The sequence below is a fragment of the Haliotis rubra genome, unplaced genomic scaffold (genome assembly GCF_003918875.1).
Source record: "Haliotis rubra isolate DU_JTF1 unplaced genomic scaffold, ASM391887v1 Scf917, whole genome shotgun sequence".
Classification (NCBI taxonomy): domain Eukaryota; kingdom Metazoa; phylum Mollusca; class Gastropoda; order Lepetellida; family Haliotidae; genus Haliotis; species Haliotis rubra.
In genome coordinates this window covers 156,955-181,098 of record NW_025767654.1, presented here as the reverse complement: position 1 = coordinate 181,098, position 24,144 = coordinate 156,955, and the positions used below count along the sequence as shown (strand labels likewise).

Sequence of the window (24,144 nt, the reverse complement as noted above, 5' to 3'; positions counted from 1 at the left end):
ATATACATTTCAGGCTGACTTCAGTACATTCTGAATCGTCAGACGGTGTGCACCTCTGATTGTTTGTTTGTTGTGTAACGCCGCAAACGGCAGTATTCCAGCTATATAATAATAATAATAATAATAATAATAATAATTTATTAATCCAACGCGATGCTGTTCTCCTGCGTTACATTATTACCCTGACGGAATTGTACTTTCAAAGCTGCTACTAAGCGCTAAGCGCGACCGTATAGGTCCTTACATCCGCTTTTCAGGTACCCATTTTAAACATCTGGGTGGACTGAGTGCAATGTGGACGAAGTGCCTTGCCCAGGGACACAACACATATGACGGCAGTGTGTAAATAATCGAATCTGGTAATCAACAGTACATCCAGGGGAACATCGATCTACGCAGTTGGGGCACGGTGACGTGTGTCAACCAAGTCCACCCGATACCGTTAGTCGCCTCTTACAAAAACCATGGGTTGCTGAGGACCAATTTTAACGCGGATTTTCACGGGTTATGTATCTCTGATGGAATTCTATTCTGTGATGAAGATCACACGCTTTAATAGTCCGTAATTAAAGTACCGTAATTTATATGTTTCTGGAATAAGTGGAGTTTATTTGATAATGGTCCCGTGAGTACAGAATGACAATGTTTAACACTGCGGTTACAGAGCTGTATGGGTCTATTTCACACGGAGTCCGTTAGATTTGGGAAGAAATCAAGCATTGGTGCAGATCGCAGGTATTTACCATGTTTGGTGAGGCCCACAACCACGAATGTTGTGCTGAAAAGAAATTATATAGTCAAGGAAAACAGGGAATCGAACTCCCCATAGGTTTCTGGCAACGCCATTATTGTAAAATGATTATCATAATTCTCACATACGTCTTTGTTTCTATTTTTTGGTCAAGTGAAGTCGGTGATAACTTTCTTCTGCCCGGTAGTTTATATCAGAAATATCTTTAGATGAGCATTTACGACATGCATCACTGTGGTGTTTTGTTCAACATATAGCTGACACACCTTGATATATTCGCAATTCTGCTGACACCGGCGTTAGACCATCTCACTAACTCGTTTTGGCACAGAGGTGTATTCATTTAACAGGCTACTTTTTAGTATCTCTCTGTGCAGTTGGTGGAGGTTTCTCTTGTTTTGTTATTTGTTGCCACCAACTTTTCCTTCGCTATGTAATTGTCATTGTTTCCACATTTCTTCCTGAGCTTCCTATCTGTAATGATCATGTATTTGTTACACTGGAAATGTCACAGCAACACTGGCATCAGGAGTGCATGGAGCAGGAAGGTTATCAGTGCCAGTTTCATCATGTAGGCTTGTCCCAGTCACACTTATAATGATTAGATTATGTTGATCAAATGGATTTCAAAAGAGCGTCCAGAATCACTGCGTGGTGAGATGGTGTTTAGAGTCCTTACGTAACATGTAAGATGAGGTGAAGTAAGGTGAAAATGTTTATAATTATAAAGTCAATAATGTAACATGTAAGATGAGGTGAAGTAAGGTGAAATGGTGATTAATTATAAAGTCCTAATGTAACATGTAAGATGAGGTGAAGTAAGGTTAAATGGTGATTAATTATAAAGTCCTTACGTAACATGTAAGATGAGGTGAAGTAAGGTTAAAAGGTGATTAATTATAAAGTCCTAATGTAACATGTAAGATGAGGTGAAGTAAGGTTAAATGGTGATTAATTATAAAGTCATAATGTAACACGTAAGATGAGGTGAAGTAAGGTTAAATGGTGATTAATTATAAAGTCCTAATGTAACATGTAAGATGAGGTGAAGTAAGGTTAAATGGTGATTAATTATAAAGTCCTAATGTAACATGTAAGATGAGGTGAAGTAAGATTAAATGGTGATTAATTATAAAGTCCTAATGTAACATGTAAGATGAGGTGAAGTAAGATTAAATGGTGATTAATTATAAAGTCATAATGTAACATGTAAGATGAGGTGAAGTAAGGTTAAATGGTGATTAATTATAAAGTCCTTACGTAACATGTAAGATGAGGTGAAGTAAGGTGAAAATGTTTATAATTATAAAGTCAATATGTAACATGTATGACCGGGTGAAGTAAGGTGAAATGGTGTTTCATTATAAAGTCCTTACGTAACATGTAAGATGAGGTGAATCAAGGTGAAATGGTATTTAATTATATAGTCAATATGTACCATGTTTGATCGGGTGAATCAATGTGAAATGGTAATTAATTACAAAGTCATTATGTAACATTCAAGATGAGGTGAAGAAAGGTGAAATGGGGCTCAGCATTGCTTTCAACATCATGTATCCTATATTTCCACATGCATGCACATATGTGTGTGTATGTTTCTCTTTGTATGAGACCGGACTTATGCCGATTTAAAAGTGCTAGCCCAATGTGATACCATGTTTAACAAGGATACCCAACTCAGCAAATGTTTACTGACTCCGAGCGTCCCAGTGTTATTTTATCCCGTTAATGCCAAGTGCCAGGCAGGGTAACAAAAAGTACCATCTTTTAACGCCTATTGGTATGACGCAGTTGATTATTGATCTACGGTCTCCCTCTGTCCGTCCGGTGTTATCTAAATTTCTGTGCCAATCCGAGACTGACATTTATTCAAGAAAAGAGTGAGTGAGTGCGTTTAGATTTACGCCACCATTAGCAATATTCCAGCAATATCACGGCGGGGACTCCAAGAAATGAAGTTATCATAATCTTACAAAAGTCCAAAAGGAGCTGAGAACATTTGCTTATTTCTAAAGGTAATGCTATCTAGACTTGCCCAATCGTTCGCGAATTGGACTCGGTTTTTTAAATATATTTTCTAGACGCCTGGAGAACCTGCCAATCCTACAGGACCACCTAAACTTGTTATTTTACCTTCGACATTTTATATATCTCTATGGTGCTCCGAACAATGTATTTGAAATAGTTTCCTTCACATGCCACCACAAGCTGCTGAAGACACGAAGACAAAGGAAACTGTGCATGTAGATGTTTATAGAGTGCGGTATGAGTGTTATTCGAGTATAGCCAACTGCAGTCTCCAACAATGAATGCTCCCCGGAGTGAGTGGGCTACGTGCTGCCAAACAGGCCGTTGAAGCTACCGATTATCTACAGAAGCCTGTCGTAGTCATAATTGGAGATTTTAATCTCAGGTAGTTTTGGATTCAACTCAATGGCTTGAAACAGCCCAACTATGTAATTATTTAGACTCAGCAGCTACACTGCTATTATTTTTGGACAATGTAATCATTATATACATTGAATAAACATTGCTGCTGACGAAAAGAATACAGGGAAGCTCCCTACCTCGATAAAGTTGTTTTCCAGTCTCGCCCAACTCACTTTGTAAATACACATACAAACACACAACACTATCTCGAACCTTGCACTCTCGTTGTTCTGCAGAACACTGTAGGGGCGGCAGGGTAGCCTAGTGGTTAAAGCGTTCGCTCGTCACGTCGAAGACCCGGGTTCGATTCCCCACATGGGTACAATGTGTGAAGCCCATTTCTAGTGTCCCCGCCATGATATTGCTGGAATGTTGCTAAATGCGGCGTAAAACTAAACTCACTCACTTGAAACGAACTATTTTAAGCCGTATATAAGATTTTGAAAGTAAAACCAAAAGATGATCTTAGTGGCGTGTGATGCTGTTAGGCCATGACATGCTTATCGTTTTCGCGAACACCTGGTGATATCACTGATTTTCAGTGATCCATTTCCCCGTAATATTACCTTTTCCGGCAAGTAGGGTGCGTTTTGTGGGAATTTTGTTCTTTAACATTGGTGTTATGTTAATACATACACAATTCGGTGATGTAGACTGAGTAACCAGGATGGTGACCAGATGTCCCGATGAGTAATAGGTATGAACCACGTAAATACATCTGGGGATGTAGACTTGGGATTAACGAGTAAACATAATGCAGTAATGTTTATAATGTGGGATTATTTTTTGGATTACTTTTCGAAAAACGACGAAGCGGGTAAATATTTAGAAAAATGTTGCCATTGTGACTTTCAAGTACCAATTTTCAAGTACTGATTCTGTCGATGTTGACGGGTCCATAACATGCCCTAAATGGTCGATATGTCCAAATGCCAACCCCACGCAGTCGTGTCAGCGCTGCGTTGCTGCTGATGCAGGGGCGGTGGGGTAGCCTAGTGGTTAAAGCGTTCGCTTGTCACACCGAAGACCCTGGTTCGATTCCCTACATGGATACAATGTGTGAAGCACATTCCTGGTGTCTCCGACCGTGATATTGCTGGAATATTGCTAAAAGCGGCGTAAAACTAAACTCACTCACCCATTCAGTTATCCATTTCACCGTAACATTGCCGTTTACAGGAAGTACGATGAATTTTGTGAGAAAATGATTCTCTAACATTGGTATTGTTTACAATTCGGTGATGTATGTTGAATGACCAGTGTGGTGTCCAGATGTTCCGATGACTAATAGGTATGAACCATTTAAATACATAACGGGATGTATACTTGGGCTTAACATGTAAAAATAATTCAGTAATGTTTATAAAGTGGGATTACGTTTTGGATTATTATCATAAAAACGACAAAGCGGGTAAATGTTTTGAAAATGTTGCCATTGTGACTTTCAAGTACTGATTCTGTCGATGTTGACGGGCGCATGACATGCCCCAAATGGTCGATATGTCCAAATGCCAACCCCACGCAGTCGTGTCATCACTTTGTTGCACCTGATGCATTTATATATGCATAACAGGATGTGTAAAAATAATTTAATAATGTTTGTAAAGTGTCGTCGAGATGTAAATAGATGCCATACGTCTATATTTATGGAGATGTGCATACTGCTGAAAAAATATGACCCAACCAGAGCACCGTAGACTGACATTTGCTGAGTGATGCATCTTGTTCTCTGTCATGTGTAAATATAGAGATGTACATAGGCTGTATGATTTTTAGCATCTGCATCAACAATACTGGGTGGAAGTAAGTCAGGTCTGTATGTATTGAATTTTGCCATTGAGAATAATGATTCCACTGTGTAATGTACTTGCGGTATATGGTGATCGAAGCTAATGTGCAGCTCAGTAGAAGGATCCATAGAGATCCAAGCCTGATGATCTTTATGTCGCTGAAACAGATTTTAAAAAAAACAACATGCTATTTGAAATTACGCTTTTCTTCTCATCACCAGGTGGCGCCTCACCTCTGTCTGACTATTCCACTGAGTGAGTAGTTGTGGTATATGCAGTCACAGTCCCTGAACCGCATTACTTTCCTACTGCCCAGCCCTCCCTGCAATGCTAAGCACTAAATGATGCATGTCTAGAATTCCCGAGGTTCCCATCTCAATGGGGTTCCGTTTCATTTGTTGCTATCAAAATTATATATATTCAGACACTGAGCGTTAGTCTACGGTATATGGTGAAAATAATGTCCAGCTCACTATAAGCATCCATGGATCCAAGACAAAATTATTGATGATCTTTAGGTCGCTGAAAAGGTTTTATAAAACACCATGGAGAGAAACGGAATTTCGATGTCAGTCGCATTTTTTGTCAAGGGTAGCCGTGTGGTTAAAGCCTTTCCACGTTACGCTGAAGACCCTTCTTCGATTCCCTACATGGGTACAAAGGATGAAACCCATTTCTGTTATTGCTGGAATATTGCTAAAAGCGGCATAAAACCATACTCACTCACTCACTCACTCACTCACTCTTATCACCAGGTGAAGCATAACCTCTGACTATTATCATGAGTGCTGTTTACAACAACGTCACATACATCAGCCTCAGTGGCTATCACCTTCACGGCCACATACAACGTTTGTATATTAGCAACGTTCTTGTGCATAACAATTCCACGTGTATATATACCCCCTTAGACACGTTATATCCCCTTGAAGCTGATTATATGTCTTCAAAACGCACTTGCACATTTTTTCAATTCATTTTTTTGACAAGAATAGGTTAATACGAGAAAGTTCAGCAATGATAAAAAATGAGGTATCAAATTTAATCAGGAATCGTTTAAGATTAACGAGGACGATACATGAAAGCAAGTGAAATCAGATGTTGGTGGATTTACAAACCTGATGCTTACCAAATGGCCAAGCAGATTGTGTACATATTATTTACTGGGAATCAAAACAATCACATTCAGCTTCAGGCTGTTTAGAGAAACTTATCAAGGTTTGTTGCGCTTGCAGCCTTGATACGATGCACATCACTCTACTGTAAACAATCCGGCCCTGTGTTTACATCATCAGATGAAGACTATGATGATCTCTGATTGGTCTTCTCGAAGGATATCCGCCACGAATTCGGTCATTTCTCTACAACAACTATTTTAAGGAGACTCCCATCAATATGTACCCAAAATACCATGTACTTTATTCGGACAATGATTTGTGTATTAAACGTGTCTGTTACATTTGTCTCTTTTGATGAAGCTAGTCCATAAGTTCTTCGTAGAAAAACGTTTCTTTGAAATAGATCTGGAATGCCGTTTTGTTAACTATCTCTCCGTAAATGATTGTTTTTTCTTCAAAGGAACCAGTAACAGATAGCACTGTGTAGTAATTCATAAAATGATTAACTCTGAAAGTAGCTTGTGGGGTAGATAAAGACAAAGGGAGGCTTGTGATCAGCGCTATCTCTTACACGATATTAATAGATCAATTCTGTAATGTCTATGACAAGATACTTGTAAAAAACTTCAGTAAGGCGCCACCAGCACCGTATTTGTCATAATTTCAGTTATTACTATTTGCCTTACATTTCAACGCGGATTAAACAATATAACATTTTGGCACGATAGCGTGGGAACAGTGCCGATTTTCACTTGTCAGAGGGGTACACAAACTCGGATCTAGACTACCAATCTTCCGGCTTCCGTTTTTGTGGAAGCTGCGTTGGCTGAATGGGTTAGATAGCTGACTTTCTGTGCTGTTGGTTAGGTGTCTAAATAATATTTCGGATTATTTTCCAAAACAGGCAGTCGTAGATATATTCAAAATGTTTTCATTGTGTAATTCAATTACAACAAGTCGTCAGTCGTTCATGACATGCCTGTGGATGGGCCCGAATGTCCGCTGCACGCAGTCGTGTCATCGTCGTGTTCCTGTTGATGCAGTTACCCAACGTTGTTGATCCAGTTACGGAGATGGAAAATGCGGGGTGAAGGTCATCTTGCGGGCTGGTCACTCTCGGTCGTGGGCCACTTCTTGGACTGTCTGTCTAGTATGTTTGACACGTCTCAGTCTGATGCTGGTCTGAAGTGGGTAGCCTGGTCTGAATTGGGTAGCCGAACGTTCTAAGGACATAGTTAGTCCTAATCCCCTCATCTGTAGCATTCCAAAGGCAAGTCCTGGCTCCGTAGCTGATAATCTTTTTGATGTGTGTCCTTAACAGGTATACCACAAACAATCTTAAACGATTGTGTTTCATACTGTTGGCGCATAACATGCACGTGAGATTCAACAAAATCATGATTCCATGATATTCCACTACAACTCTGTGAAGGATATATGTAGTGTTTGGCAAAATGTATCAATGTTTGTGACACTTTTCAAAATATTTACTATGATTGTTTGGAAAATAATCTCGAAACGCCAAGTGTATACTTTCTTTTCCACGTCAGTTTAGTTTTATCACATACACAGATTATCAATACTTCCTTTACATCAAGGCACGCCAAGAACGGACTCCAGTGAGTAAAGATGGCAAGTTTGTATCGCAATATTAAACAGTAGCTAGTGGGCTGCTTCAAAGGACCATTATTCTATACTCGGGAATTGAAAGAGGCTTGGGGTAGGGGCGATAGTGGGACCCTTTTTCCCTTGGTATTTGCTTAAAACACATTTTTTTTCTGTCAAAATAAGTCGAACAGATTTTTACAAGACATCCAGCACATCACGATTGAATACACATTTAGTGAGTGCAAATCCCAGATAGCATTCAGACGTTGGCAATGGTTTTGCCAACATTGCCAACGTTGGGCCAACGTCTGAATGCTATCTGGGATATGACATTTCAAACTGGGATTGTGCTTCTGTCAGTAAAGTACCAATTCTGGAGCTTGTTTGGGTTGCGTTTTGAGGGACTCAGCCACAAAAGTACAAGAATCTGTACTTTCCTGATAAATTAAAATCACAAATAAAGAATGTGTAACATCAAGCGTGTTAAGTGAAACTCGAGAAGATCCGGTTAGAGTTGGTCTTCAGCAACCCATCCTTGCTGTAAGGGGCGACTAACGGGATCGGGTACGGTGGTCAGGCTCGCTGACTTGGTTGACACATTTCATCGGTTCCCAATTGCGTAGATCGATACTCATGCTGTTAATCACCTGCTTGTCTGGTCAAGACACGATTATTTACAGGTCGCCGCCATATAATTTAGCTGAAATACTGCTGAGTGCGGCGTAGAAACCAAACCAAACCAAAACAAAACAAAAGCATATTAACCGAACCAGCATATTCTCACGACAGAATATGTCACAGTATATATATTGTTCCATTTTAATGCATATCTGACACTAAGGTCGTCAGTTAAATGGTTATGTACACAGGGTTATTAGTTATGCAATATGTGCAAAGTGCCCGGTGATATTCTCTGTGCTGTAGTTCTCGAGCAGTGCGTGGTTCATACCTCTCTCAGCTTCACGCATCAATATTTACCCCTGGTGTAATCATGCCGCGGTGCTTTCAAACATGAGATATTTGGCGTGAGGGACGATGAGACTCGTTTGTGTGGCTGGTTCTTTATTTAAGTTAGGAGTTCCATCCCTTGATTCTGCCAGGTGTTTCAAGATGAGTCAGTGCCTCTTTTTCGTCCTTCACCGCCTGAACATGATTATTTGACATCTTGTATTTTCAGTGTTAGAAAAATATCACAAATCAACCAAGATTTGTCGCTTCCTCCTTCATCCAAGATTGAATCTTGATATGGTAAAAAGTAATTTGAGCATTTCCACACGTTTTGATGATAGCATTAAATCTGTGTCTGATACAAAACAATATTAAAATGACAGCTGCCCAATCTTAATGTTTACTTTACATGTGTTATAATTCTTACAAAGGTGATTCATATATAGGGATTGTAACGAGTTAAACACTCTCAGTGCTATTTCATCAACGTGGAATGATTTGTGAAGCTACGTGACTCAATCAAACCAACAATCTCCCCCTTTCACTCTGACATTTGAGACTTGACGAGATTACGTCACGTGCAGCGACGAAATGAGATTTCAAGTCTGTGTTGAGGCTCGGTGAGTGATGAAGGGCGCCTGGTGTTGTGGTCGCTACCAGCTGCTCCTCCTAGTCCAACAAAAACCTCAAACCTCCCCCCGGCAATCACACAAAATTACCCCACCCCCACCCCACTCCCCACTCTCTCTTACAAAAACACACAGCATCACAGGTTCCTCATCCTCTCCCCACCCCCTTACACTATACGTCCCCGTAGTAGATCCATTTGTTTGAGTGAGTGAGTGAGTTTTACGCCGCACTCAGCAGTATTCCAGCTATATGGCGGCGGTCTGTAAATAATCCAGTCTGGACAAGACAATCCAGTGATCAACAGCATGAGCATCGATCTGCGCGATTGCGATACGATGACATGTGTCAACCAAGTCAGCGAGCCTGACCGAAGGATTCCGCTAGTCGCATGGGATGCTGAAGACCAATTCTTACCCGGACTTGCACAGGTAGGAGATGTTAAAGGGGGAATGAGATCGAATGTGACAGTATTTATTTGTCTGAGTAAATTGTTAGTTCAACATCAACCATTCAAGGTCTCTAATACCATGTATAAACTTCTGAAAAGAGATTTCTCTAGGTTCACGAGAGCGGAAAGACGATAGCTCGATCCCTGACCGTATCAGGCCAAAATAAGTAAGAAGTGGTACTTTTTTGTTTCCCTGCCTGGTGTTCAGCATCTAGGGGATACAAGGACTTGACAGCTTGGATTCAGCTGACTGTGTCTGAATAGACATGTTAAACTGCCGTCTGGTATCAAATGGACTAGCACAGTCTATCAAAGCGGCATTATTCTAAGATCGTACAATCAGTCACACACCGCCCACACACTTGTAGAAAAGTCGCTACAGATGTGAAAGTATCTTGAGCGTGACGTTGAAGTCCGTTTCACCTCACTAACCCCACGCAGTATTGGTTGGCGTGCGTGGGTGAGTTTAGTTTTACGCCGCACTCAGCAATATTCCAGCTATATGGCGGCGAGCCTGACCATCCGATCCCGTTAGTCGCCTCTTACGACAAGCATGGGTTACTGAAGGTTCATTCTAACCCGGATCTTCACGGGTCAATATTGGTTGGAGCATTAGGGGTATTCGTTAAATCAGAATATATACTACTCTTGTGAAGATTCGCATGTATGATGTACAGACAAAATTAGGATGAAACATATGTATCGTATATACACGTAATATACTGAATACTATGTATATAACGAACGCGGTTATAACGAACTGAAGGATAATACGAACTCATTTTGCTCCGACCATATGCTGTATATTTTAATCGAAATGCGTACAACCAACCGCTGTTATAACGAAACAAAATATGTCGCCCGTTTGAGTTCGTTATAACCGTAGTAAACTGTGCTTTACATTTTACTATTGAATATACACATGGTATCAACCTTAACGGTTCTGCCAAGGATAACTATGCTCATGCCAATAATGGTTGTCATCCCCCAGTCTATTAATAAACTTGAATGGGGTGACAACCATCATTGGCATGGGTATATAACAGTTTGTGAGACATGAACGGATCAAAGACACGACTAAACAAGGCATTGCAGTGACAGTCTGCTTAACGTCATGGTTTTATTCAATAGAAACCATTGTTAATACCACAAATAATAATTCATTATATAGCGCTTAGTATCCATCTGACTAGCTGCTCACTAGACGCTGTATCACAACCTGAACCTGTACCCGTGAAGGTCCGGGTTAGAATATTGATCTTCAGTAACCCATGCTTGTCGTAAGAGGCGACTAACGGGATCGGGTGGTCAGACTCGCTGACTTGGCTGACACATGTCATCGTATCGCAATCGCGTAGACCGATGCTCATGCTGTTGATCACTGGAATGTCTGGTCCAGACTGGATTATTTACAGACCGCCGCCATATAGCTGGAATATTGCTGAGTGCGGCGTAAAACTTAACTCATTCACTCACTCACTAAGCTGCCTGTGAGGTGATTGAAGGTTTATAAACACATGACTTATCCCACCTGGTACTCATTTTTCTGCTGGGTGAACAGAGGCAGTTTTGAACAAACTCACTTGTCTACGGTGAGACCACATGTATCGCAAGTGCTTCGTTGTGAGGCAGGACTGAAGTCCTAGAAACTCTCAGGAGTCAAGATGTCAAACATGGACACCCATCCAAAGACTCTCCGCGCTGAACGTTGCTTAACTTCAACTAATTTGTGACCTGAGTTCTATGCGCAGGACCACACACCACCACATATATTTAATAATACCCTTTATATGCCGAATTCGGATTAGTCGATATGTAAGTAACATTGTCAGTTAATTTTCATGTCGTGTCTCGAACTGTAATTCTATTTCCAAAGGCTCCAAGGTTACACGAATACGCGAGGAGACTAAGTTTACCATTATGTTAAAAAGAACAGGTTCACACCAAAGAACATGTTTTGGAAGCATGTTAAGAAGGGTGATGAGATAAAATCCTTATTATATTACACTCAGCAGGGATTACCTGGATTATGGTTTATTGGATTCTACCTGCTAATTCGGGATGAACACTACTGGGCGTGGGAAGATGAAGGTATAAAAAGCCTTTGATCTTGCCGACCCTTATGTAAAAGTACATAAACTATTTCGTACTCTTTCCAGTGCCGATACTGATAGGCTGTAGCCAACATCTTGTTCGGCGATTCTTGAAGAATTATGTTTAGAATGCCTAATTAACAAATCAAGATTGCAATCATTAACTTTTATTACATATGAACAGGTGAACGTGTGCATATGCACAGGAAATGAGGCAGTGTTAAATGAGAGTGTTCCGCCCTCTGATGTATATCCTTTAAACATATTTCATTAAACTTCTACATTTATCATGGTAACCTATAGAAAATCTGTATCCGACAAACGAGTGAGTGATATTATGAACCATGCCCCTTGTCGTCGTGGTAACGAAGTCCCTAGCCTGGCCATAAAAGCATTCAAGCTGAACATATATGTCATTATACATATAAAAGTATAGTAATGCCCTATGATTCGTAAAAAGACTGTTTCCTTAGTGGAGTAGATAGAGGAGAAGTTTAGAGGTTCGATTCCCTGGCCGAGTCATACCAAATTACGTTTATAGATTTACATATTGTGTTTGACATTAAGAAGACAAAACAAGGACCTGTCCACAAAGAGTCGGTATATTGTTTCTGAGTGGGTATTATTATCAAACTTGGGGGTGGCATCTCACAGGGAAAGGCACTATTACATCAATCACTATCTCGAACAAATCCAAGAAACCACATCGACACGTGTACGTCACATATACGTGACAAGCTGTCTCATGGATAGCATAGCAAAACCACTTGTCGACTTACTCCACGTCTACGTAACATGGTGTATCGTGGGTATGACAGTTAAACCACTTGTCGACTTACTCTACGTCTACGTAACATGGTGTATCATGGGTATGACAGTTAAACCACTTGTCGACTTACTCCACGTGTACGTAACATGGTATAGTGGGTATGACTCCACGTCGACTTACGTAACATGGTGTATCATGGGTATGACAGTTAAACCACTTGTCGACTTACTCCACGTGTACGTAACATGGTGTATCATGGGTATGACAGTTAAACCACTTGTCGACATACTCCACGTGTACGTGACTTCGTGACTGGTGTAGTTAACGCCAAAGAGGAGTGGTTTGATTTGAGTTTGATGTCTGGAGAGTAAAACATAGTTGTACTTGATGATCCATATGTCTGTAACAATGTCAAACACCGACAGCATAATTCAACGCCCACTATACAGAAACCGCCAAGTTATGTATTGAATTCAAACGTGAATTCCACAAGAAGTTGCGAAGACCGCAGTCACACTTCCGAACATTCAAGATCTACTTCCCTTCAAAGCAAAATTGAATAAGCTGTTAATTCCTCTCGGGTTGCGTTTGTTGAACTTCTTAACAGACAAATATGCGGCTATACATCATACTCAAAGCCATTCTTGGCACTTACATAGAAAACAATCTTGGCACACGAAACAATTTTAGCAACACAAAAACCTGTCAAAACTTGACAGGCAGAACAGGGTATCCTAATCTTACGTGTAGAAACAGGTGTCGGGTCGGAGTTTGCTGTTTTATGGCTGTTAATCATTAAAAGGATTAAGAAGAAAACAGAACCTTGTCTGAGCCCTCATTTGGAAAATTTAAAAATATACACAAAAATTCAACAGCATTGAGAAAATGCTGCGATTTGAAGTTACCCTGATGAAAAAATAAAATGTTCAAAGGAAATTCTTACTTACACCAATATGTCAATGTTAAAATGTCGTTGTGTCCCGAGTACCATACTGGAAAGTCCCGAAAAACGAGGAAATAAAAAAGGGGCAGACAGATTCACTTCTAGTAGACTACAAAGGTGTTGATTTAAAGTCGTTCTGAACATGTCAGAGCGTGTCGGATTAATTACAGGCGTGATACGGAGAAACTAAAAGCATAATCAATTGCAAATCTGGGACTCGAATCAGGATAATCTGCAGCAGTGGATTCACACTACTAGGCCACAGATTACTGGGTCACTGGAACTCAATGAAGACACCAGGTGTTTACAATAGGATACGCAACCAGTCGTGTCTCACTGACACTATCACCCCTTCCCTTCAATGTTTGTAACCACATTGATATATACTGGACAAAATAAGTTAGGAATATTGGTATTTTTGTGATTGATATTTTATCATTGTGTCAATGAATAATTAGATCATTATTCATAATTTCAAAAATAACATATATCCCTAACTATTTTTGTCCAGTATATAACAGAAACTGTAATCTGCATCCTCATGCTTTGTTAAAATCTGAATAAGTAAGTGAGTGACTGAGCTTTGTTCTACGCCGCTTTTAGCAATATTGCAGCAATATCACGGCTCGGGACACCAGAGATGGGCTTCACATATTGTACCCATGTGGAGAATCGAACCCGGGTCTTCTGCGTAACGAGCGAACGCTTTAACCACTAGGCTACCCCAACGCCCCTTTAAATCTGAATAGCAAATAATGCCATCATTTGTAGCTGAAAGTATGTCATTTTCTTTTTTATTCCCTCAGTGTTTAAGTTTTTAGTTATCAAATAGTACTTGATATAGTTGTGAGGTATCAAATAGGACATTCTACCTTTTTAGGTTTCAAATACCACATGGTATTTTTTAGGTATCAAATGATGGTATATTTTTGAGGTATCAAATATTACATTATATATTTGTAAGGTATCAAATAGCACATTATTATTTTAGGCATCAAATAGCACATGATATATTTTTGAGGTATCAAATAGCGCATTGTATATTTTGAGGTATCAAATAGTAAATGGTATATTTTGAGGTATCAAGTAGTACATGGTATATTTGAGGTATGAAATAGCACATTGGTATATTTCTGACATATCTGGTGTATATATATTCTAACTGTGTGTACCGGGTTTCAATTTCATGGCTGCTATTTCTCAACAGCTTTCAGCATTCGCGGGCTAGGAACCTGCTCATTCTGTTTTTAACTTGAGTCAAGGCGTTTCCACTTTTAAATGATTGATCGCCCTATATTGGGCTCCTATGACGTAAATGCACTCTGCCGTTTCCAGTTGAGTCTTTTCAAGAGAGGAATGATGATTGCCTTCCTAATCGCCAATTGTTGCAAAATCTACGTGGATGAGCCATTGTGTAACATGCGCCGGAATTTCAAGCAAGAATGTTTACTGTTTTTAAGCACCGTTACGGTTAACGTAAATATCACCTTGTTCAAGGAAAATATGAAATGGAACTGCATGCGGTTAAGTAAACGCCAGCGTGGTTCGATTTCCCACATGGGTACAATTTGTGAAGTCAATTTCTGGTGTCCATCGGAGTGATATTGCTGGAATATTGCTGAAAGTGGCGTAAATCAAAACTCGCTCACGTCTCCGACTATACAGATACGTCACACCAACTGAACAATACTTCGTATTCAGACAGTAATACGGTCATGGGTGGGGCAGCTGGCTTGGGCACCGCTATTTGCAGTGCAAAAGTGTGACCATTAAGCTTGCAAGACGCCTTTGATCCTGGGTTCGAGTCCTGATTTAGGCCTGATCGTGTTACCAGGTTTGTCAAATACTCTGTACCACTTCAGTTTTTCCTTCGTATTTAACCTTACTGTCCCAATGTGTATGTCAATTTCATTCACGCTCATGCTCATGCTCAAGTCTACTCTCAGCACCCCAAGGGAATTATCGTACATCACGTCTACAGTCCACCTACATATGTTCCGTGTTCAATGTATATTTACCTTTATGCAAAACCCCAGGAAAAAGAACTTGTCCAAATAACCTATAGACTAGTGTAGCATTTTCCATCCTCTTTTTAGAGATTCGGAAATAAGGGAAAAAATGCGGAGCATGTTTCTCGGTGGAACGAAACAGGGTTATAACCCTTCACAGGAACCCTCCTGACCTGTTAATGCTAAATGCTGGATAGCGGAACTTGGTCGGAAAGACAATCCCTTCAACACTACGGTATCCCAGGCTAAACCAATTACTGCAACGTCCGTGACGGTAGGCATTGTCTTCCATCGCGTGGTAGTCGGCGTAGTATTCTGTGTGTAAATATCAGTCGACCATCAGACATGTGTGAAGAATTAGCGAAAACCTCCGATCGTGGAAACGGTACATTGTAACGTCATCTGTAACTACATCCAGCTTCACCAACCATTTGGACTGAGTAGGGGTATTTCTATTTAAACACGTTGTTTGTAGCGAAATGGCGTGTTGGTAGTTGTAACGGTATTTGTGACATATTCGTTCTTTAGAAGGTGTGTATTTAATGGTGCGTGTAGCATCCTCGTAAAAATAATCTTTGTTCTCGAAGACGTGACCCCCAAACTGTTGTTTCTTAACCGGCACATAAGCATGAGTTTGGCAACGTGGTCGCTGCTGTTTGGAGACGTTGGTACCGACAATGAAGCTAGGATAATACTGTGAACGAATATCTGATCAAGAATATGTCATCTTTATGACGTACAGGCTCAGACATATGGATGTAATGATGCAGAACGCGGGTTTTCTAACAGCGATAAATAGCATAATACTGTGAACGAATATCTGATCAAGAATATGTCCTGTTTATGACGTACAGGCTCAGACATATGGATGTAGTGATGCAGAACACGAGCTTTTTAACAGCAATAAAGAACGCTGAAGCGGAGTATCGTGACGGGCCAGATCTGTTCTTGTTATTTGTCAACAGATGAGTCTATTATATTACTACCAAGGACATAAACACCACATGATACACAAACACGTTGTGTTGGAACATGCGGACTAGTTTGCTGTGTGGGTGTTATAGTGTCGCGTTTAGCACTAATACATACATACATACATACATACATACAAACATACATACATACATACACATACATACATACATACATACATACATACATACATACATACATACATACATACATACATACATACATACATACATACATACATACATACAAACATACATACATACATACAAATACTTGTATAGCGTCAAGTCTTTAGATTTGATTTAAAAACAGCTAAATCTCGTTGTGTTCTGAGGTGAGATGGAAGACTGTTCCAGAGATGAGGGCCAGTCGTCTCGAGTGACCTGTCACCATATGTTGTTGTCCTACAGGAATTGTCAAAAGACACTGGTCATTTGATCGGAGTGAACGTACAGGAGGTACTGAGGAGCTAGACCATGTATACTTTTGAAAACAAGGAATAGAGCTTTATATTTTATGCGGTAATGGACGGGAAGCCAATGAAGTGAGTTTCGGTGTCATATCGTTTCGGTGACAAAATACCGTATAATGTAAAAAACACGTTGAGTTGAAACAGACGGACGTATTTTGCTGTATGGGTGTTTGAGTGTCGATTTTAGCAATAATTCAGTCATATCGTTTCGGTGACAAAACGCATGCGCTCCACATGTAGAAAATAAAATCTTGAATGTAACGTGCCAAGTTTTTAACTCTGTGTTGTCTTGTTTTGGTTGGGTAAACTGAACTCAATTTAACGGCGTGTTCGGCGTGTATATGTGCGTGCGTATGCGTGTACGTGTGCCTGTGCGTGCGTGCGTACATAGCTGCGTGTGCGCATGTATGGTAATCGTGTGACAAGAGAGGGTAGGGGGGCGTTTGGGCGGGAAGAGTATTTGGATATTTGTGTCCTTGCGTTTTCCCTATTTTGACCACAGGGTACCATTTGCTAACGTGTTTTGTTAGAGGCGGTCCGTGATCGAGCCACCTCCTTCTCCGGGCAGATCATATATCCACTACACCATGGAGGAGGTCCAAAACGTGCTATCGACCAGGCTACCACATTCTGAAATATAGGAGATGTCTATATTAATTACTGAGAACATTAACATAAATAACTATGTTTTACCCATAGTTGCGGGTTATATCGAGTATTCGATGCCAGGAAATGGCAATGGAAACGTACACGGTAAAATGCTCGTATCAACAAGCTGAATCATGTTAAGATGGAGAACAAAAAAGATAATTAAAAGTAAAATCTTCATAGTGGCAATTTCAACGTTTTTAATCACTTTAGAACATGTTTCAACTAAACTAGCTGGCAATACTCTCCCGTGGTTTCTAGGGATGGAATAGGCCCTCCTGAAATTTGTGAACTATGCGCTTTTATAAGACGGTGTAAATAAAAAGATCGTGTTAACCACACGTTTTCATCCTCCAAGTACGCACACGTGAACATCCGGGTTAGAACTGATCCTCAGTAGCCCATGCTTGTCTAAGAGGTGACTGGTCAGGCTCGTTGACTGGGTTGACTGGGTTGACAGATGTCATTGTGGTGACACGTGGTCCTGTGCATAGAGCTCAGATCACAGATCAGTTGAAGTTGAACTCGGAGAATCCTTGAATGGGTGACCGTGTTTGGCAGCTTGACTCCTGAGAGTTTCTAGGACTTCAGTCCTGCCCCACAACGAAGCACATGTGATACATGTGGTCTCACCTTAGGCAAGTGAGTTTGCTCAAAAGTGAATCTGTTCACCAAGTATCCCAATTGCGTAGGTCGATGTTCATGCTGTTGATCACGGGATTGTCTGGTCCAGACTCGCCATATACACATGTAGCTGTAATATTGCTGAGTGCGGCGTATAACTAACTCAATCAACCCTCTACAACACTGAGGATCAAAATGACATTAACATTACTGCTGACTACATCAGAAAACAATCAAATGATGCACCAAAGAACATCGCATAAAAATCGCCATTTTTTCCTCATCGGACAGACAAATATTGCTAACTACATGCAACTTTTGACGAAACGACTGCGAGGAATGTCAACACATGCGTTGCCTATCATTTGTACTAACGCTCGCTATATGTATATGACAGTCCGTGATATACCAGTACTTACTCTTCAAGGTAGTGACAGTGTGTCGTCGTTCTTTTGGTGCTGACAAAATGGTGTAAACGACACGGTATTATGATAGTATGTGTGGTACGTGCCTCGGCTGTCTTATTAATAGGTTCCTGTCTTACCGTCAGTGAGACATTGCGAAACAAATTTCAACATACCTTTGTCCAAGAAGTAAATCTGACTGTCGTGTGCTATTGTGTTTGTGAGGAATGTATCAGCCATGTGTTTATAATAATCATAACATCATCAATCTCCGCAAAAACACATATGTAACTTGGCTGCCGTGTACAAGAAGACAGTATTCATCTCTGTTGGATGCAATGAGACCGTGAAGATCTGGGTTAGAATTGATCTTCAGCAACCCATGCTTGTTGAAAGAGGCGACTAACGGCATCGGGTGGTCACACATGTCATCGTATCCCAGTTACGTAGATGGATGCTCATGCTGTTGATCACTCGATTGTCTGATCCAGACACGATTATTTTCAGATCTTCGCCATATAGCAGGAATATTGCTGCTTGAAACAACAAACAGACAAACGTATTGATACAAATGAAACAAACTTAATATGGTTATGCGATGGTGACGAATTTCATGCTACTATCATGGTTGTGTTATTGGATCGAAAGAATCTCCAGTTGCAAGACAGGTTTGGTCTTCAGCAACCCTCTTTTATCGTCTCGCTAACTTTGGCGATTCCTTCGTACACCAATTTCGTGGATCGCTGCTGATGATGTTACGAAATGGACGGTCTACTCCAGACTCGATTATTTAGAGACCTGCGTCTGGAATTGTGCTGGGTTCAGCTGAAAACAAAATGAGGGGCATAATGATAAGCAAAATAGTGTATTAATACCTATACCACGCACACTAAAAGCAGTGAGGGTGTCTCGAAGAAGTTAAAGATCCGATGACCATGGTTGGTTGTTGTTTAACGCCACACCCAGCAATATCCCAGCTATATGGCGAGTCTGGACCAGAAAATCAAGTGATCAACAGTATGAGCATCGATCTACACAATTGGGATACGATGACATGTGTCAAAAAAGTCAGCGAGTCTGACCACCCGATCCAGTTAGTCGACTCTAACGACAAGCATGGGTTACTGAAGACCAGTTCTAACCCGCATCTTCACGGGTTGATGACCATGGCTACGAACATCTGAGACCTCTGAATCTCTGTTCCGGTATACCTGATTGAACTACTGACAAAGCATGCATCATATCTAGCCTTGCGATCTGCAGACCATCCTTTTCATCCAATGTGATGAAAACAGAAATCTGCTGGTCAAGGTCAATTTGTAAATTGGAACCATTTGCCACTCAACCTTACACCCTCTACTTCCCTAGAACTAGAGAACTTTCTGCCAAGCAGACACTACTGTCTACAATCTAACTGCAATAACACTGTACGGGAGACCATAAGTTTGCTATGAAGAAACAACACAGTGCTTTACTGGTACGCGCTGCTGAGGTTGTGTGTATATCCTTGAGTGTATTTTCTAGTCAGACCAATTATCAGCAGGAATGCTATAGTATGACAGCCTGTTGTTGACAAACGGTTATCAAGTTAGCGTTGCCATTATACATCAATTACAACGTCGTGTTCGGTTATTTCAGAAGTGACCACCGAGACATTTACACATAACATTCTCCATGCAAACACCAACATAACGACAGGAAACATGCTATTTACACATGGTATCACTCGTCCACAATGCAACATGCGCATAGTCCGAATACCGCTCGTTGAACATGAGAATGTTACTTGGATGAAAATATAACTGTCTTTGTGAAGAGGCCATGGGGAGTCCAGGTGCTTAAGCAGTTGGGATACTATTTGTAATGCTAGAAAACTGTTGTTGGTTCATACCGCCGTGGCATTACCGGAGTACTGGTGTGCGGCAAGGCAACACGTTTAACCCTTACTTTTTTATGAATACTATGAGTGATTGTCCTACATGTACAAACCATGGCTAACCCTGATGTGGACACCGTGAATCATCACTGAATTTTCCATTGAAATACCTTCCAGGCTATTTAGCCCATTTTCGCCAAATTATGTCGGAAAATCTATACTGGATATTTTCTAATTTTACGTGTCAAATTCAATTCCAAACTTCATCCCTATTATGAACCTAATCAGCACAGCATCAAAGTGGTAAATGTCTACGACACTTCATGATGCTACCTGACAGTTGTCAAAGCGTGAAGGGGCGGTGGGGTAGTCTCGTGGTTAAAACGTTCCTTGTGTCGCCAAAGACCCGGGTTCGATTCCCCACATGGGTACAATGTGTGAAGCCCGTTTCTGGTATACACCGTCGTGATATTGCAGTAATATTGCTGAAAGCGGCGTAAAACCAAAACTCACTCTGGACTACACGTCGTCAATTGCGTTAATATTGCTGAACGTAAAGCTGAACGTACTCATGCTTGCTCAACGGCGGATGTTCTATACCTGTGAGTTTCCATATCTTCCCAGATGCAATCTGGCAAAGGAGCGAAAAGAGTACTTTCCCGCAAAGCATCCATAGTTAAACATATGTTTGTTGTGCAGTGTGCCACGATGGGACAAGCGGCTGTTGTGTACCAATAGTTCAACACATGCTTGTGGTTTGCCAGTACATCGACAGTGCATTCGCCTTGTCTGCTGTCTCGGGACGAGGTCACCTTGGTTTTTGCTGACATCCAAAGGGATATGTCAACCGAAATCTACGGGGGTTCATATAAATTTAAAGCTACCTTGTCTTATGTGATTACAATCTTACCCTTTATAGATGCTATAATCCTTGATTAGGTCATCACCATCATCATCATCATCATCATCATCATCATCACCATCATCACATCATCATCATCACCATCATAATTATCATCACCACCATCATCATCAAATCATCGCAAAAACAACTACTACCGTCATTATTATCATCATCATCATCATCATCATCATTACCACCATCCTTGTTATCATCACCACCATCATCATCATAATCATCGAAACAACAACTACTACCGTCATTATCATCATCATCATCATCACCACCATCCTTGTTATCATCATCTTCATCATCAACTTCATCATCATGTTCGTCTTCATTTTAATCTATTCATATTTTCATGATTATTTTTGTCCGTGCAGAGTCATGGAGTCCCTGATCGACAGTTTGGATGCAGACAAGTGGCAGACCGTGGAAGTTGCAGCCAAGGGCGATGGTGAGTATGAACTAACCGCCAGTGTACATTTATTCCTATACTATTAAGTACTTCAAGAGCTTCACTGTTAACCCTAAAATTAATATGAGCAGATCAGCAATAATTATTACTTTTGTCAAGTCAAAACTGATGAGTATTTCAGAATTTAAATACATTATTTGCAGCCGTGTAGCTGGAATTTTCAGTGTTACTCTTCAAGATAAATCTCATTTTGAAATATACTCATGCCAATAATGGTTGTCACCCCCCTACTCACCCCAACCCCACACACACCTCACACCCCCACCCCACACACCCTCTCCAATTAAAAAAATTGAAGGGGGTGACAACCATTATTGGCATGAGTATATATATGAAATACCTACGTGCACATGTTTTACACGTGTCGTAGTGTATCTGTTGATGATGTGTGTACATTTTGACTTTCTGGATGGACATATGTAGGTGTGTTCTCCATGTATGATCGCCCCCTCCATCACCTTTAGTATAGACAGCCCACACATTACACAGTCACAGTTTTATTGATGGTTAGAGACATCTATCTGTCTATCTATCTATCTATCTATCTATCTATCTATCTATCTATCTATCTATCTATCTGTATCTATCTATCTATGTATCTATCTATCTAACTATCTATCTGGGAGGTGGTGTAGCCTAGTGGTTAAAGCGTCCGTTTGTCTCGCCAAAGAGTTCGATTCCCCATTAGGGTAGAATGTGTGAAGCACAACTCCTATCTATCTTGATATCTGTATTGATGTCTACATTCTATCCTATTCTCTATATTATGTCTCCATCCTCAGTCATTTAGGGTATTTTATGTCCATTTCGACATGGATCCACGAGTTGCCACAGCTTTGTTTTGAGACAGATTTAATGACAATTTCCGATCAAATATGTTTTAATGATATGAAATATGACGATGGCAACGTCCGTTACGAAGCTATGATAGGAAATGGGCCCAGGATATCTATCATGACTCAGTGGAGATGCAATACCCTTGATATTCGAGAACGCGTTGTCTCTAACCATCAACTCCAGTTTCCCCCTTACCCTCCGTGTCGTGCGTCTTTGTCCCAGCTGCCTGGAAGATGACGGCTCCCATGACACAGAGTGGATCCTTCTTAGATACACTGTCCCAGCTTGCTGTACATACCTAGTATCAACTGAGTTGTGTGTTGTGTGAACATTCGTAGAATTTGGAATTTGGTAAAACTTCCAAACAGAACCAGAAGCAGTCAGCAGGTGAGAGATATATATATATATATAAATATATATAAAGGATGAGTTAGGATGAGAAAGCCACAATAACTCGGTGCGCCTAGTGGCTGCAAGAGTTGTATACTCCCCAGGGAGTTGAGATTGATAATATGATGTGCCATTGAGATTGACATCCAATGACCGAGGGAAAAAATATCAGCGCCTTGAGCAAGCACTAGTTGCCTGGATATGTGCGCTATATAAGTATCCAATAATAATAAAAAAAAATTAAAAAATATAGAGAGAGATAGAGAGAGAGAAGAGAGAGAGGGGAGGGAGAGAGAGGGAGGGAGAGAGGAGGAGAGGGAGAGAGAGAAGAGAGGGAGGGAGAGAGCGGGAAAGAGAGATGAGAGAGAGAAAGAAAGAAAGAAAAGGAGAAACACGATGAAAATAAATGGGTACATGGGTGATAAAAGCTGTTTCAGCCATATTGATGTACGAATAGAAGTTTCACATTTCAAAAAGCGTTAACATAATTTTCAAAACATATATGAAGACAACAAGGACAAAAATATCAATACTATGATACATTATATAACCATACACTACAATATCTGAACACGTCACGCGTATCGACATAGTGACGTCATACACGTCATTAATTATACATAACAACGAGCATACCAATCAAGACTGAACACGTCACGCGTATCGACATAGTGACGTCATACACGTCATTAATTATACATAACAACGAACATACCAATCAAGACTGAACACGTCACGCGTATCGACATAGTGACGTCATACACGTCATTAATTATACATAACAACGAGCATACCAATCAAGCCTGCAAACCTTCCATAAACCAGATTGTCTGAAACAAAAAGAAGTTCCACTCATTTTTAATCTACAAAATACCCGATGTTTTCTTCAACACCTGGATGAAGCTGGCATCCATCAACAGACGGGGTTTGCTCCCAGTGAACCAGTCAGGGTAAGACTTATTTTCTTGTAACAATTTGACATCTTATGAATGACCTCTTTTGTAC

General features: G+C 40.5%; 1 protein-coding gene across 2 annotated transcripts in view; it reads left to right on the top strand.

Moving 5' to 3' along the window:
* Positions 1-24,144, top strand: part of LOC124264254 — a 73,507-nt gene that overhangs the window by 34,673 nt on the left and 14,690 nt on the right. For both annotated transcript variants that reach the window (XM_046698997.1, XM_046698996.1), the window contains exon 2: positions 21,818-21,891. In XM_046698997.1, coding sequence (XP_046554953.1) covers positions 21,822-21,891 — 70 coding nt within the window. In that variant the 5' untranslated portion in view covers positions 21,818-21,821. The remainder of the gene's footprint in view (positions 1-21,817; positions 21,892-24,144) is intronic.